The sequence below is a fragment of the Carassius carassius genome, chromosome 4 (assembly GCF_963082965.1).
Source record: "Carassius carassius chromosome 4, fCarCar2.1, whole genome shotgun sequence".
Lineage (NCBI taxonomy): Eukaryota > Metazoa > Chordata > Actinopteri > Cypriniformes > Cyprinidae > Carassius > Carassius carassius.
The window spans coordinates 31074607-31091817 of record NC_081758.1 but is presented as its reverse complement, the minus strand read 5'-3'; the positions used below and the strand labels follow the sequence as shown (position 1 = coordinate 31091817).

The 17211-nt window shown below is 37.2% G+C and overlaps 1 protein-coding gene across 4 annotated transcripts in view; it reads right to left on the bottom strand.

Annotated features, from left to right (window-relative positions):
- The window catches only part of LOC132139766 (splicing regulator ARVCF-like), a 265062-nt gene that overhangs the window by 115585 nt on the left and 132266 nt on the right, over positions 1–17211 (bottom strand). The window contains exon 1 of one of the 4 annotated variants that reach the window (XM_059548371.1): positions 891–1536. The exons of the other annotated variants lie outside the window; for them this stretch is intronic. Within the exon in view, the coding sequence (XP_059404354.1) occupies positions 891–914 (24 nt within the window). The 5' untranslated portion in view covers positions 915–1536. Of the gene's footprint in view, positions 1–890; positions 1537–17211 lie in introns of those variants that run through there. 4 annotated transcript variants of the gene reach the window in all.

Genomic DNA, 17211 nt, shown 5'->3' with positions numbered 1-17211 from the left:
AATGCAGCTGCCTCTCCTGTGCCATTTATGTAGCAGCAATCATCCGTGAGACAGCCGTCAACAGATTAACGGTGCCAAACGGATGGTTGTAAGAATGTCTTTCCAAAAAATTTATAAGCTCAGAACACATTTGAACATAAAAAGACTGCTTGTATCGTTCAAAGCCTGTCCCTTGTTATCTACATGTCCTAACTGTCCAACCTGGCACATTTTTACGTTATGGAATGACACGGCACCATTTTGGGAATACGTCTTTAGAAAATCCCTGCATACCTATTAAAAAGAACATTCCTTTGACCCCCTCGCAGATTTGCCAGGCAATGTGGTAGCTCCAAAACAAAGAAAACCACTGATGACCACTGATGAGTCCAGTGCTGGGGATGAAGGGAGAGAGAGAAGAGGAAGCAAAGCAGTAAATCTTTTCATCAACTTTGCTGTGTTCAACATCCATCTGACTATTTTATCTTTTTTAAATTCTGAAAGATTCTTCATGTTTATCTCAGCTGTTTTATTAGATGCGTCCCCATGCTGCTTGACATTCTTGGAATGTTATTAACAGCTGAGCACAGCTGAATCAAAAGTGGAAAAATATTCACCTCTGGATAGATGTGTACTGGACATTATGAATGTTGACAGCTTGCAGCATGTGACCATAACAGTATTCAAGATACGACGTGTTGATATTCTACATCAAAATGCATGATGAGAAAAGCAGAATGAAAGGAAGGATATTTGGGGGACAACTTAACATCCAACACAACCAAAACCTGACCGCTAAAGAGCAGGAAAATTGGGAGGTATTTAAAAACATTAAAATACAAATACACTCAAGCAATCAACAGCAAGCAGAAGAGAAAGGAGGATGAGAGCAAGTGAATCCCCGAACTGACCTGCTTCACTTCAGCCGGCATCATGGAAATCCTGTTTGGTTAAGCCTCTGGGAGAAACACAAGGAGAACAATATTCTCTTGTGAGTGGAGTTTGTCTGTCAGTCAATCAGTCTTTCGTTCCTTCTTATGCAAGTATGTCCTGTGAGAGCCGAGGCAGCTCAGAGCCACAGAGCCATCCTTTCCCGATGGTCACATGCGCAAATCTACTCTGTCTCTCTCGTCTTCTTACGTCGCCTCTTTCTCTCTCTCTCTGTCCTTTTTACACACACGCTCTTTCTAGTACATGCTCGTAATCCTCTCAGGGACAGAAGAAACCCGCCTCCACCGTCGCCGAGCCAGGATGCTGCAAATGTTGGGGCGAATAATGATTTCAAACTGAGAAGAGATGCACTAGACAGTCCAATGAATCCTTCAATAAATTCAGGAATCCGGCTGAAAAACCCCAAAACAAAACAGCTCTCACATAGAGAAGTGGAGGAGAAAAAAGTTGCCCGGTGCAGGAACAAAACCCTCTGGGCAGACTAAGAGAGAGGGGGGTGGACGGGTGTAGAGGGGGATCTGTGTGCGCATTTGAGTGAATAGAATCTCCCCAGAAGGCAGTTGCCCTGTTCACAGCGTAGAGTTTTGTACTCTTGTTCTCTCCCTCTCCTCAACGAGCATCTATGCAGACAAGGGTCAGACGGACTGGAGGGGGAGGGGCTGACAGACAGACGCAGCTGGAGTGGAGAGAGAGAGAGAGAGAGAGAGAGAGAGAGGCTCCACCCAGCCAACATGCCAAAAGAGCATGAGCCCTGAGAGAGAGGGTGGGCAACACTCCACAAAACTTTGCTATTTTCCTCTTTTTTTTTTCTCTTCTTCACCCATACACTCTCTCTTGGCCCATTCTTTTCTCTCTAAGCTTTTGTCCTTTTCTCCTTACAGTCTTCTAAATATGAGAAGGGAAGGGAAAGAGGTTGCAGAATGATTTCAGACAGCATTCAGTGACTGATAATGTAAATGAATTTTAATCCAAATCTATGAATGGGTTTAACACAAAGCTGGACGGAGGCAGAGTTCAGGGATGGGCACTTTACACACGGGGTGCCAACATGTACTCACTAACATGTACTGGGATTATAAGCCTGTGTCTCATTCTTAAGTAACTTTATGAACTTATCTGACCCTCAACTCGAAATGCCTCGATAAACTGTCAAACCTGAAAATATTCCACCTCGGAGCTCACACACTCTTTTACTTAAAAACCAAATGCTTCTCAGACTTCGAACAACAGTCAGCACAAACACATCCACATACTGAAGAGCATCATGTCTTATCTAGCAGTAACAGCCTGAATCTGTCTGCAGTTGGCCTGAATTAATTTCCTGAACTGTATAAACATGATGTCAACAGATAAAGTGTTGATAAATATATAAAGTAATCAGAATTTTTTAGTGGATTCAGGTCTGAGGAATTACTGTGATGGAACAGACGACCAAAAAGGTTTATGTAAACTCCTGCGGAGAGAAATACAAAAATCAAAAACCACATATAATGTAACGAACAAGAAAGGATAAGAAAGATGAGCAATGTACATGTGACTGTTTTAGTCTCATAAATATATTTATAAGTGCTGAATATTGAAAAAAGGCTTTTGCTCAAGAGGATGTACAGTATGATGTTTGTTTAGGGTTGCTGCACTTCCAGACTTGAAATTTAATTAATTTCATCATTAGAAGTTTTCAAAGGTGGCGACTCAGCAAAGATCGCATTAAAATGCATCACCTCTGTAAACGTGCACTGATTACATTTAACACACACACACGCACACACACCAAAAATGTGGGAATGCAGATTGGGAAATAAACATGCAATATTTTTTTGATATGCATGATCATATACAAAAACAACAGTCTTGGATATTTCCCAACACAGAGGTTCTTAACAACAACACAGAGTTTGTAAATGAGATCCTGAGAGAGAATATAAAGAATCAAAACAAAAAAAGGAAAAATGTGGAGCATAACATTTTGCATTAAAGGAATAGTTTCACCAAAAATAGTAATCCAATCATTATTTACTTGTACAATAGTAGTACTCTATATTCCATGTTTCCTAAAGTCAAAGTAATATACTCACTGAAAATCAGCATTTGCTCTCCATGGTGTTCATATTATTGTTATCAGCAATGTCAGATCCATAAAGGATCACACTGTTTGAGTTAGATCTTTTCAAGTAATCCACTGATCCAGTTCACAAAACAGGTGTGAATGATTTGTTCATGAATCTGACTAGTTCTTGAGTTCAATTATTCTGTTTCGGCCCACAGGAGGTGAAGATTATCAGTGATTATACTACAGGCTGTTGAATGCTTGAATCTGATTGGCTGTGGAACGTTCTGAGGTGTGCAATTATTTTCTGGGAACCATGCTTGACCGCATTCCAGTTCCATATCACTTTGCATAGTTAGCAGTAATAACGGTCACGCAGTTTGCACAAAAAGGTGTTGTCAGTGCTGCCCTGGCGATTTTATCAGTTAGCATATATAGTGTAGCAACTTAAAGGTTACACATGACATTTCTCACTAGCGAGGAGACAGTGCCGTTTTGAGACGCAAAGAGGTAAGTTAGCCTAATTCACACAAGCCCTTTCTCTCTATCTTGCTCTGTTTCTAATAACTTAATTAATAACTGCATTAGAATGCTATCAATGGCTCAAGCATCCTTTACCAGCTTTAAAATTATGTATTGGAACTAGCAAAACAGGCATTGGATGAGATGCGTAAGAAATATTCTTACTCACAATAGCGATTTAAGTACAAAAACCAGACTAATCCCTTTTAATATATCATTTGATCAATGTCTTGAGGTGTGGTAACCATAGTATAAGTGGAATAATTGACCCCGGGCCATTGAATTTTAGAAAAATAATGCACACCCGAGATGTAACGGCCACCTCGGGTGTGCATTATTTTCTAATAATTCATCAGCCTGTCATCAATTATTCCTTACATAACAATGTAAATGTCACAACTCATGGTACTTTTAGGTTTTTGTTTTGCTTTTTTTTTTGTCATTTTGGAGCTCGAGAATGACATACGGGTTTGAAACAACATGAAGGCGAGTAAAAAGTGACAAAATATCAATCTTTGGAAGAACTTTTCCTTTAACTACCCTACATTTCACACTGTGGTGATAACCATCTCCTTCATCTTTCACAAACTACTATCAGAACAGCCATTAAATATCATCTCCACACCTCTGCTTTCAGTCTGAGCTGTCCTAATGTGTCTTACTGTCATTCTCCCACAGTAGCTGCTCTCCAAACATTCACGTTCTCTGCTCAAATTAAGTTTTGTTATAACACAACATGTGTAAATAGACCAGGGTCCTGGTAATAAGGTAAGCGACTGACAGTCCAGACACGCACACCAATCCCTGGATAAATATAAAGAGCAGAAAAGAGTCTATCCATGCACACACAAAGTCAATAAAGCCGTCAGAGACCAGACAGAAATATCACACATTATATATCAGTGGGGAAGCAACAAGAGAATAAAACAAAATAATTTAGCTGATCCTATAATGTGCTACCTGACACAGAGAGTGATGACTAAATCCTTTAGGAGAAAGTCAAATAAAAATATAAATATTTAGCTCTATATATAGGAAAATGTTGTTAAATGAACCCATTTCTGTAGAAACTTCCAAGTAATCTTCAGCTATAGCTTCCATCGTTACCCATCAACAAGTTTGTGTCCCATAAATTATTAAACTGTGGTGTTAAACCACTTTAAGACAATCACTATTAAAAGTCAGTATTGAAGACTCCGAACAACTTTTTCAAGTAACAGTGCATTTTACACACTTCAAGTGGCTTCAGTTTAGGCTATTAATAAGAGGGTCAAGCACACAGACCTGTTTGGTTATATATGAACATGGGGTCACATTCCTGAAGTGACTCAGGAGTCTCATAAAGCAAGAGATTCTTATTTTAAACAGGATCCACTGAGTGAGCAGCAGTTGGTCCTTTAAAGGGGTCATGAACCGCCTTTTTATTATTTTGTACTTTTCTCTCAGGTCCACTTATAATGCTAAAAAGATTTTTAAATCAAAACACATCACAATTTAGAAGTAAACTATTTTCCATTCTGTTTTTACCCCCCCTCATCGAAACGCTCTGTTTGAATAGGCATGGCGGATTGTGATTGGCAAACTGTTTTGTATGTTTGACAGCCTATGTCCTTCATAGATTGTGTTAAAAATGTAAAAAAATTAAATAAAATAACAAAAACACATAAATACTCACTATATATCAAACCAGCTGTAATAACAGACAAAGCAATAGTGACCCCATAATAAAGTCAGTTACTCACATTTGTGTGGTGCGACTGTCTGTCAGATCTAATACAGTCAGCACAGCATTGTCTTCAGAGGTGAAAAGAGTACAAAAATATTCTACTCAAGTAAAAGTACCATTACATTAATGAACTTTTACTCAAGTAAAAGTAAAAAGTAGCTCATTAGAAATTTACTCAGAGTAAAAATTACTTCATTACATTTTAACAGTGGGATGGAGGCAAACATGGGACAGGCCTGATCCAGCTGATCTAATCATCAATTAGGCTTATTTGAAAATTCCATGATATGTGTGCTGGAGCAGAGTTAGAACTACAGCCCTCCAGGAACTGAGTTTGACACCCCTGGGATAGGTCTATTAATCTAAAACTAGTTGTTTTTAATTAAAGGAATCAGTTATTTAGAATAATAAGACATTTGGGCTGTTCAGTATCAATTAAATTAATATTCTCAATGCAGAGGAAACACTGAAGCTTCATTGGAAGTGGCATTTATATGTATTAATACTGCAGGACATTAATGCATTTAACCTGCAGTTACAAATACATGAGTAATTTTATCATATTATAGACAACTTTCCGGATTGATTATGACTGGGCGATGTACTGAACTTCACAATACACTGTATACACACAATGATTTCGCTGGTAATAGAACATTGTGAATATAATGGTTTGCTAATGGCTATTTGATGATTATTTAAATATACACAACATTAAATATATCACCCAGCACTCAGATTACAAGACAAGAAATGCTGGACAGAACCTTATTTATTATACTTCGAAAGTGAGAAAAAGGATTAAGCAATATTGTGAAAATAAAAAAGCAAGAAAACTCTGCTGCTCGTGTATTTTAGGGCTTTTAGAAGATTAATAATTTGATGGATTGTGGAATGGGGATGAGAGCAGTCCGAGCAGCCCTCTGTAGAATGTGAATAGCTGTGGCACCTGCAGCTGCTCTGAATACAAATAATGCAGCTATTCCGACTCCCCCAGTGAGAGCGCCTGTCCTTCAGTGTGCCAGCATTATAAAACATGTGAGCAGGTTTACCTTTCTAACACCTGCAGACATATAAAAAAAATGGATTACTCATGGAATTACAATTTTTAATGTATTATGAAAGAAATATAGCCATATCACTAGAGGTGGATGCTGATATAACATATACTGTTATAGGCTTTACAGGCAACTACCTCGAGCTTCATGCTCCACTTCTCATTGCTCATCCACAGCAGTTTTACTCTCCATTCTGTCTGCACTTCTTATTGAAAACAAAGTTGATCTAACAACAGTCAACTTCTTTCAAGCAGTTCCGTAATGATTTGAAGTCAAACCATTTATGCAGCTTTCAAGTCACTTTGATGACCACAACCGAAAAATGCTTTCATGCATGCAAACGTCATTATTTTCTCTGAAATAGGCAGTTTTACTCATGACATTGTTTTGTTGACACACACACACACAAAAAATTAATAATGATATTTGCAAAAAATATTTTGTCATGCATACCACAAACTTCACAGACTGCTCCATATTTTTAGTCACATTTGTAATTTGCAAAGAAAATATACTGGAATCTGAAAAGAGAAAAAAGTTAAGTAACAAAAAAAAACACTTGGCACTATACATGTGTGAGAGCAATGCAATGAGAGGTGTGAGAGAATAAGCAGTGCAGGCAGTTTCACTGCTGCTTTAATTATAGTTTTACAAGAGTTTTGACTTTTCCTAATAGTAAGATTGTTTGTGTTTGTAGGAGGAGGGTGAGAAAGTAATTATGTAGGATTGACACAGAGTGAATGAACTAGGTTTTGCAGTCCAAATTCAAAATATTGGAGGTTTTTTTCACCCAGCCCCTCATCCTCCGACATGACACATACTCAGGTTGGCAGATTGACAACACCAACAGGAACGAGTGCACTTGACGATGAATGAAATGAAATGCACTGTTTTCCACCAACTGGCAACCCGAGGTGCCAAAATACAATTGGGTAAACTGGCAGTGGGCGAGCTTCAAAAAACCAAAACAAAGACTGACATTCTGTCCCGGAACACACATTTTCAAAGGAGAATAATTAACTGTAGTATTGTTTTTCAGAAAAACAAGTGTTAACTTAGCATGACTTATATGCAGATGTGAGCGTAAAGCCCCATTCACACTACAAGCGACAAAGTGACAAGATCCCATTCATTTCAATGGAGAGCTGCCGATTTCCAGCGACAAGAGCAACAGCAGCCATTGGCGATGGATGGGGCGTGTCTTCAACTTTATGTAAATGAGGTGCGACTTTTGGGAGCAACAGCCAATACGAAAGACGATGATAGAGCTCATGTGATAGTTCTTCTAGTAAAATAGTCTAGTAAAAGAAGGAGTTCTACTCTCAGCCGAAGAAAAGCATACACAATGGAAAAAGGTAGGCTCTGTTTCTTATTCATTTTTGTTCGAATAAATTATAATATAATATAACTTCATATTTATAATTAGTCTTTAGCCTCCAAAATGTTTGTATTTAGCGGCAAGACCTGATTCGCTGTTAGGCAACCAGTAGTGAGAATGCCCACTAGCAACTCCTGGCCAGCCCAAGACACTGCTAGTGTGAATGCAGCTGAAGTGTGCTGTCAAAACGGAACGGCTGTGAGATGCGGTTTGTTCAATTTGAAGCAGCAGTGTGTGGACCAATCAGACATCAAAGTACAGAGAGTAATTTGATGTCATACAGTGATCAGTCTGCGCACTGCTGCTTCAAGTTGAACAGAGAAAGGGACTTTTGTTGAACACACTCCTGTCTATGAACTTGCAATCTCTCTCTCTCTCTCTCTTTCTCTGGCCAGACCAACCCCCCCCCCAAAAAAACTCTTTGGATCTAGACGATTTGCATAAATGACATATTTTGATTCAAAATGACGGATTTAGCAGAAAAGCAACTATTTTGCAGGTATGTACAATGTTAAAAAATGTATTGCAATTTAATGTAGATCAATTTAATGCCTCCTTGCTGTGTGATTTTTTTCTTACAAAATAAGGCCATATAAAAACCTACTGGGATGAACTGACTATATAATTTGGATTACATTTAAAATAACAATTTCTAATAGTAACAATAATATATCCATATGTTAATATATCCATATAAGTATAATTTAGCATAAAACATTTTATAAAAATGTAGCCTGGAATTTTTCACCTTTCTATTCTCAATGTTTACAGAACAAACTGAAATAGTCAGCTGAGCTTCCCTTTCTCTTGGCCGGTGGACCTGTATGGTAAAACTAAGGAACCTGAGCAGTGGTGTATCATACCATCTCTGTGGGTCTTACCACAGACAGCGCTGATCAAAGCACCAACATTTCTTCCAAAGCTCTCCACAGGCCTTTCAGACTCAAAACATTTAGACAGAGCTAGCAAAGTTGAGCCACAGGAACCAAGCTTCAGTCCTCCAGGCATGTTTCCTGAATTTTAAATGATGTTCTAGATTCCAGGAAGTAGTAGCTGTATTGATCCTCATACTGCCTCAGGTCATGACCTCTGAACATTACATACACGTGGGACAGTTGAGGTTACTTTAAAGAAAAGCTGTCTATGTTGTCAGAGTTGATGTGAAAGGTCTGCCACTGATGGAGTCCTATAGTGTGTCTCTGTCACTCTGTGACCTTTTGGGCCTTGTGAAGAATACTAAAGGCTTAAAAACAAAATAAATCAATGTCTCCAGTCAGTGAATGAGCTGAGTCCTTTCGTTCTTTGGGAATCAAATCTATTAACACTTGATCCACCTCCCATTACAGTATTAATATGTGCAAGACAAGATGAATTGCACCTGCAGCACCAGAACAACTGCAACTGTGCCAATTAACGTTCCAAGAAACCATTTTCAAATTATAAAATATAAAGGCAAAAAGAAAAGTCACCGATACAATGAAAGCATGAGAGGACTGCTCAAAGAAAATATTTGAAGATATCAACCGTAAAAGAAATCCGTATACTCACTCATTTTAAAAACTTCTTTAAATTAAACACTTACACATTTGTATTAATTCAAATTAAGCAGCATAACCTTTGTTGCTAAATGTGTAATGCATTGAGGGATGGTAAACTACACACACACACACGCACACACACACACATATATTATTAGTAATTGGCATTGCTAAGAACTTCATTTGGACAACTTTAATGGCGATTTTCTCAATATTTGTTTTTTTTTGTATCTTGGCCAAATATTGTCCTATCATAACAAACCATGCATCAATGGAAAGCTTATTTATTCAGATGCTGTATAACTCTATATGTAAATTGACCCTTATGACTGGTTTTGTGGTCCAGGGCCATATATATATGTATATATGTAACTGAAATAAACATGAATTATTATATATCATCAGGACCCAGGATATAATTGTCCACAGAAGCTAATATTATCAGCTACATCACCACATCACCTCCGGTAATAACATCAGCTTCATAAATCCACCAGCTTTTGATCCTAATCACTGTGTGGTTTGATCATTCTCATTGAGAAAGGAAGTGAAACAGGATATAAAGACAGACATCTAGACAGAAGATAGCAGTCAGTTCCAGCAAAATGATTATGTGACAGTAACTGACAAGTATAAAAGGGCAAGCTAATTTTCAAGCTGTCATGTTAAGCAGAGAGGAGTAAAACACACAAGCTTTATTGGCAGGTGAGGGCAGCACACAGGCTAAACACATAATGGAAGAGACTGATAATCAGTGTCTAAGCAGTGACAAGGGACCTGTTTTTTTCTGTGAGAATTAAACTTTTCTTTAACTGGTTTTACAAAACAGCAAATTTCAACAGTAATGTAGAGGAAACAGCTAGTTAGGAGTCAAAATATTTCACCCTTTGACGATGACGATGAAGGAACACTACATATGCACCTCCAGAGTCAGTAAGAAATAAATGATATGGTGTTGCCATCAAACAGACATGTAGAGTATGACTTCACTAGCCTGAAATGGTCCAATAACATGGAGAGGATTTAATCAGCTTTATTTCCCACCAGCAACCCAATTCAAAATGTCTGTTGTTGATCTGGATGCAATCCAGTGGTGAACTTCTGTTGATTACATATATGTTTGTCCAGTGGTATATGAACTGATTGATGAAAGGATCTTGCAAATGTAACTCAATTAAAGGGATAATTCGCACGAAAATGAAAATTGTGTCATTAATTACTCACCCTCATGTCGTTCCAAAGATCTTAGTTCATCTTCAGAACACAAATTAAGATACATTTGATGAAATGCGATAGCTTTCTGACTAAGACAAAATTATTAATTGCATTTGTGATAATATCGCCATATGAAAACAAACAAGATTTTTAAATAGCAGAGGCTGAAATTACATGGTCACATGACACGCGAGAGAAAAGAGGTGTGTTCGACTGGACGGAAATGTTTGAAAACGTATATAAAATGTATGAACGTACTTCAAAAAGGCACATTGAAATTACAATGTTACGGTGCATTTCATTACTGAACATTTCGACCTTAAAATAATATATATAATAAGGTAATGTATATATAGTCTATTTATTTTAAGTCTTTCTAAAGCAGTGGTTCTCAAAATGAGGGCGCACGGGCAATCAGCATGAAAAAGAAAAGAAAAAAAACAGTAAACAGCCAAAGGACGTAACTTTCCCAAAAAGGATGATGGATCGGGGAAGGGAAGGGAAGAGAAAAGCCATAGATGATGTCGCATAAACTCCTGTAGATGTTGGTCATTCAAAAGCTAAATGCAGAAAATATGACAAGGCATATCTTGCCCTCTGCTTCACTCACTGTGTCTATACCGGACGCTACAGTTGCATCGCACCGCAACAGCTCTACAGTACACTGGACGCGACAAAGCGACTGTTGCAAATCATTTAACTTCGTGTCAGTACATCATAAATAGAACAATGCATCAGTTTATTGTCGGGTTTTGTTGCGCTACGCCGCATCCAGTGTAGACAGCGTCACTGGGTTCTACTGTATTTTGCCGCTCGCATCCAGAGGAGACACACACTTTAATGTCGCTGGGGAGGAGGAAAGCCTGTGTGGGTTCTATGCCTTTTTTATTGGACAGCATGAAATCCACAATAAATAAATGAATAACAAATAGAATAATAACAGTTATTCACTCGTTGCTATTTTGCAATGTTTCAAGCGATGCAGGTTTTTTTTTCCTGTAGGTTTTTTAAATGAAAAAAGCACACATTTTTCATAATGTTTAGTGAAATTATTTGGCGAGACCAAAAAAGTTTGAGAACCACTGGTCTAAAGTTAACAGTCAGTGTTTAAAAAGTGCATTCCACATGTTTACATGTTTATTACAGTGACTTTGAATATTTTGTGTGATTTGTTACTGACTTTCATATTAATGTTTACACAAGGCTTATTGTTGTCATCATTTTTACATGGTTACAAGGTTAGAAGTACAACAAATCAGTCAATATACTACTGTGATTGTATTGGTTTTAGTAAAAATATCATTTATATCAATTCATGCATCACCTAATTTCATCGTAACATAGGCCTGGCCTAAAGAAAAGAACATTTCTGTTTAATCTATCTAATATCGTCTTCGTCATAACTATACAATCATTTTTAGCTTGTCTTTGTTGAATAATACAGAACACAAGGAGCTTTAAAAAAATGATCACATATTAAATGGCAATCGCAATATTGGTAAAAAAAAAAAAATTGCAAATGCAATTAGATTATTTTCCTAAATCGTTCAGCTCTATTTCTGACACAGCATAGATAGCAACAGGACTACTACATTCAAAGTCATGAAACATAGTAAGGATATCGATAAAATAGTGTGCAAAGAAAACAAAAATAACTTTATTCAACAATTACTTATCTTCCGTTTCAGTCGATGCACGCTTACAAGAGTACCACGATGCGATGGCACTTGTGTGATGCTGCTGATGCAGGAGCCAGTATTCTGACATAGAACCCCGATGCCCTGCACCTTGTTTGCAAACCGAGGAATCCACACTCATGTGTCCTGATACTCTCATGAACGCAACACGGAAGAGAAGAAATTGCTGAATAAATGAATGACTATTCTATCAATTATCTAACTACGTTTCTGGGCCTTGAACATGATATTTCCATTTCTGTCTCTGCAGGGTCAGAAAGCTCTCAGATTTTATCAAAAATACGAAAATAATAAACTATCTTCATTTGTGTTCCGAAGATAAACTAAGGTCTTACAGTTTTAGAATGAAAGGAAGGTGAGTAATTAATGAAACAATTTAAATTTTTTGGTGTGAACTATACCTTTAAGAACAACATAATATCAAAGCAGACAGTGTAAAAACAATGAAAACGATTCAGATCTGAAGTCAGTAAAGTTATTAAAGGTCCCATTACATGAAAATGTCACTTTATGAGGTTTTTTAACATAAATATGAGTTTCCCTAGCCTGTCTATGGTCCCCCAGTGGCTAGAAATTTGGATTGGTGTAAACCAAGCCCTGGGTGTCCTGCTCTGCCTTTGAGAAAACGAGAGCTCAGACGGGCCGTTCTGGAATCTTCCCCTTATGTCGTCATAAGGGGAAAGGTTACCTCCCCTCTCTCTGCTTTGCCCGCCCGGCCAAACATTTACATTTAATTCAGTCGCAATGTCAGCACAGGCGTTACAAACAGACTTTTACGATATGGATTTGACAGCACCGCCTCAAACAGTGCGTAACAGTGTTCATTAATGCCTGATCTGTGATCAGTGATTTCTGGTGTGTAGCTAATTATTCAAGTTCACGCAGACTTTCTTTCTAAATCGTTTAATACTGTTTATGCATCAGTGAATCAAGCCAGTGACTAAACGATCAACTTCACATTGTTTCTCTTAGTAGCATAGCATGAAACAAGTCTGTTATTTAAATTGTGATTTAACTACAGAGAGCGATTAAAGAAGCTCCATTTATATTGTTCGAAGCTGTTAATCACACATCGCGAGTATATCTGCACACTTGCCCAAACTTCCGTTATAATGAATGATGCTGTTATCTTGCACATTGAAGCTTTTACTGTATTCATATCGATATTGTGTTTGCTGTTAGTTGTGGTGAAAGCATTTTTTGAGAGAAAACGCGTTGCAATGACGAGATTACTGCGTTCACACGATAAACAGACTCTGTCTACTCAATGCTCATAACTGCAGCCTTTCATGTGATGGGAAAAGATCTTTAAAATAATGCTATAATCAACACTTCCACGATCTGTTAATCTCGACAACTGTATTAGTAAAAAAAAAATGTAATATGCATTTCCAATGCGAAGGTGTCAGCCAATCACAGTTGTCATTTACTCTGAGTCTCACAGCAGATACGCCCCTTCAAACAGAGCATTCAAGCCAGAGGACTAAAATCAGGATATAAAAATGCCTTTTATTTCTAAATTTTAAATTTAAAAATCATACTAAGTAGACATCCAAAAGGCCCTTTTTACCGCCACACGTACCGCCGCGGCGGCGGTATAAAGTGCATTTGCAGCCTTTGACCGCTGAGTGGCGCTTTAACCACAAGTTATCAAACAAGCGCATCAAAGCACATTATCGCTAATAGACGTCAGTTTTGTCTCACTGATGTGTTAGATTTGATGGCTTCAGTCAGGGAAAATGAAAGAAAAACACTGTAGTTAAAATATTTAATATTTAATATCCACAGACGAAAGTTTGGTACTTATGAAGTTATGTGCATTTCTTAGAACGAATTCAAGCAGGATGTCAAGCATGTGCCTGAACCTGTGATTATATTTTCTCTAATCTACATGGAATTAAACCATATTTTAGATTTGACACATTTAAAAGGTGTGCAGTATTATTTATATTATATTATGCGTTATATTATTCTAAAGAAATTGTGGTTTACTTTGCATTGGAGCATTAAAAGTGGTAGCCTATTTTAGGGTGGTTGGCTACATGGATTAATATGCAAAATGTCAATATAAGGATTACTTTATCACAGAATATCTGTTTTTGGCGGCACTTGTTTAGTTTAAAAGTAGACATGTCAAGCTTTCTATAGATATCTCTCTCATTTCTCTTCGTTGAGTATTCACGGAGTTACAGTTCATTTTAATGACGTGTTTGGTGTTTGTAAATGAAGATCGGCGCAGACAAAGGCTGCAGACAGCACACCTTGTTTGTTATCTTTATTTTATAAGTGCACAAAGTTTTGTTGTTATTATGTCTGTATCCAAAAAAAAAATTAGACCCTTTACAGATTCGATTGATGTATTGCTCTTATCTGTACGATTAAAACTGAAAGTGTAATTTAAGTTCTTTTCGGGGTTATCAGGAGAAACTGACTCATAACGCGTATCCGTGTTAATCGACTCCAGAGGGTTAATAAAACAACATGCATTTTTGTTATTCGTTACCTGTCCTTTAACTTATTGGGAAAAAGACATTTGTCCGTAAACTGATTAAGAAATTGTTGCATGTTTAAATGTGAAGCACTGTATAATGTCGTTCCCATTATTTAGGCCTAATTTGCCTAAAATAAGAAACGAATAAAATTAAACCGGCACGATTAAATCTTTGAAACTCTAAAGAATTAATAAAACGTCCTCACAATTAAACTCAAGTTCTCTCATTATAACCAACAACATTCACACGAAGTAAAAAAAAGCTTTAGTAATTGACAACTAAAGTAATTTTAAAGGGAACCTTCTTTACTTGTTTTTAAAGTAGGGTAATATCATATAGCCTAAAAAAAAATCCCTGTTTTTTTTTTTTATTTTAGAAAAAAAAATCAGATTTATGATTTAAACCGATTTTTAAATCAATATTCAAATGACGAAGAAATTTTACAAAACAAGTTTTAATATAGTTCTTTACCATTCATTTAGCAGTCAATTTTATAACTGCAACAAGATGATAAAAAAACAGTACTGTTATTACCTTAATGCTGGAAAGATGCTATTTTTTTAATACTAGCCCATCATGCATCTAACCATCCACTCAGCTTTAAGAGCTGTTCAGATTAAAACTGCCAGCTCCGCAGTGAGTCAGTGTCATGGACGGAGGACCTGTTAATATTTTTTCTAGTTTATATTTCCATCTCGTTATGCCACTGGTTTAGATTTTTTTTTTTTTCTTATAGAACTTATTTGTAAATAGAGCAGTCACTGTCTGTGTCTACCATGGGCGTAGGTTTAGGGGGGGGACGCTAGGTACTAGTCCCTATCAATATTTTGAGATTACAAATTTGTCCCCACCAATATTTAGCAAGCTCATTTGTACTGCTATTTGGATCTTTGCACTGCTATTTGGATCGATTCTAACGGCCAGGACGACGACAGTACAAGAAACGCCGTAATTTGATTCGCGGCGGGGTATCTGACAGGCTACACGCGTGGGCCGGGACTACTTTTGTGCTTGCACTAGCAGCCAGCGGGTGATGTTGTGTGTGTGTGTGTGTACGCGCGCGCGCATGTTGACGACACCGACGGTAAGTTACCAGGGCTGTCTCTCTGCCACATACAAAGGCCAGAGTAAAAACATTTTAATATTCCGTTTTTTTGCCCCTTTTTGTAATTTGGAGATGCCACCCAAGAAGAAAAAAGGGGACATAAGAAGCTTTTTCATAAAGCAGAGTCAGAGTGTAAGTAGGCAAAATAACTAGCTAGCCACATAAATAAACTAGCAGTATTGACTGACTAGGCTTTCAAATGAAGATTCTACTGTGGAAAATAGTATTAACTGGTGATAGTATGTGTTACCCAGGATGATAGCAAGTAACTGAATGTCAATTAGCCTGTAACTTTACCTTAACTTAGAATCTTGCAGTCAACATAAACGTGAGTGTACTGGAGGGTAAATAGTGTTTATAATAGATAAAGGTTATTATATTTATTTAGATTTGTTTCCTTGTTGCAGAGTATTTTTTGTTAGTGTAAATACTAATGTACATAATTATTTTTGTTAATAAAACGCTTGGTTGTTCAGCATTACACAGTCTCGGGTGTTTTTCTTTTTTTTTTCTTTTGATAGTGCATTTTTGAGATTATACAGTTATACTAGCTCTTTAGGGACAGTATACAGGATGGTATATCGGGGTCAGGATACAATATGATGAGATGAAGTAGATTCACTTCTGTATTGTAATATTCTGTATTGCCAACAGTCTGAAATAAAAAAGGAAATCACCATTAAATCACTGGTATCTTACAACAAAAGGATTCCGGGGGGGGGGGGAGGTTGGGGTATGGGGGTGTTTTTTTATTGTTTTATTTTACAGCCCTGCTTATTTTAATGTTTTTATTAAATATCTGTATTGACTGCATGGTCATATTATCGAATTATTTACTGCCATTATGCAACCTACAAAAGTAAAGCTTGGCGAGTCGATGAACGAGCATTGCTGCAGGTTGATTTTCGGCGGATATGCCGTGCTTGTGCAGCCACGGACGTCTTCATTTCGTCGGGTGAAACATCTCTCTCACTCCGTAGCAGAGTCTGTGAGAAGCAACAACTTCCCCTCCACGTGCTCTGATACCAGAAACATAACATAGCATATAAAATAATAATAATAAAAAAAATAACTGGAGAGTTTCAAAGTGGCTTAAGCTATTTTGTGTAAACGTTTTTCCCTATAGCCTATCACATGCCAAACTAATAACATTGTAAGCATTACATCTTTAATTGCTGCTTTCTGCTGTGAAAATTTCGTTTGTTATTTTGTCAGTTTTTTTATCTAAACAGATCGATTAACTTCAAGATTTCAAAATCAGATAGCATAATGATAATGTAGCACTGTAATAAGATTACATTTGTTTGAATGTTATTGCGAAAGCGATTGAGTGTGAATCAGTTTAAATCATACTGTAACCCGAAAATAATCAGTAAAAGAAACAGACAAACTCTTAACATCCCGCTGTACTCTTGCAGTCAACCTTCTGATCAAGCTAAATATGTTGGCTGTTGGCATGAATTTTACTCGTGATAAGAAGCTCATATTCAAGTGTTTGTGCAA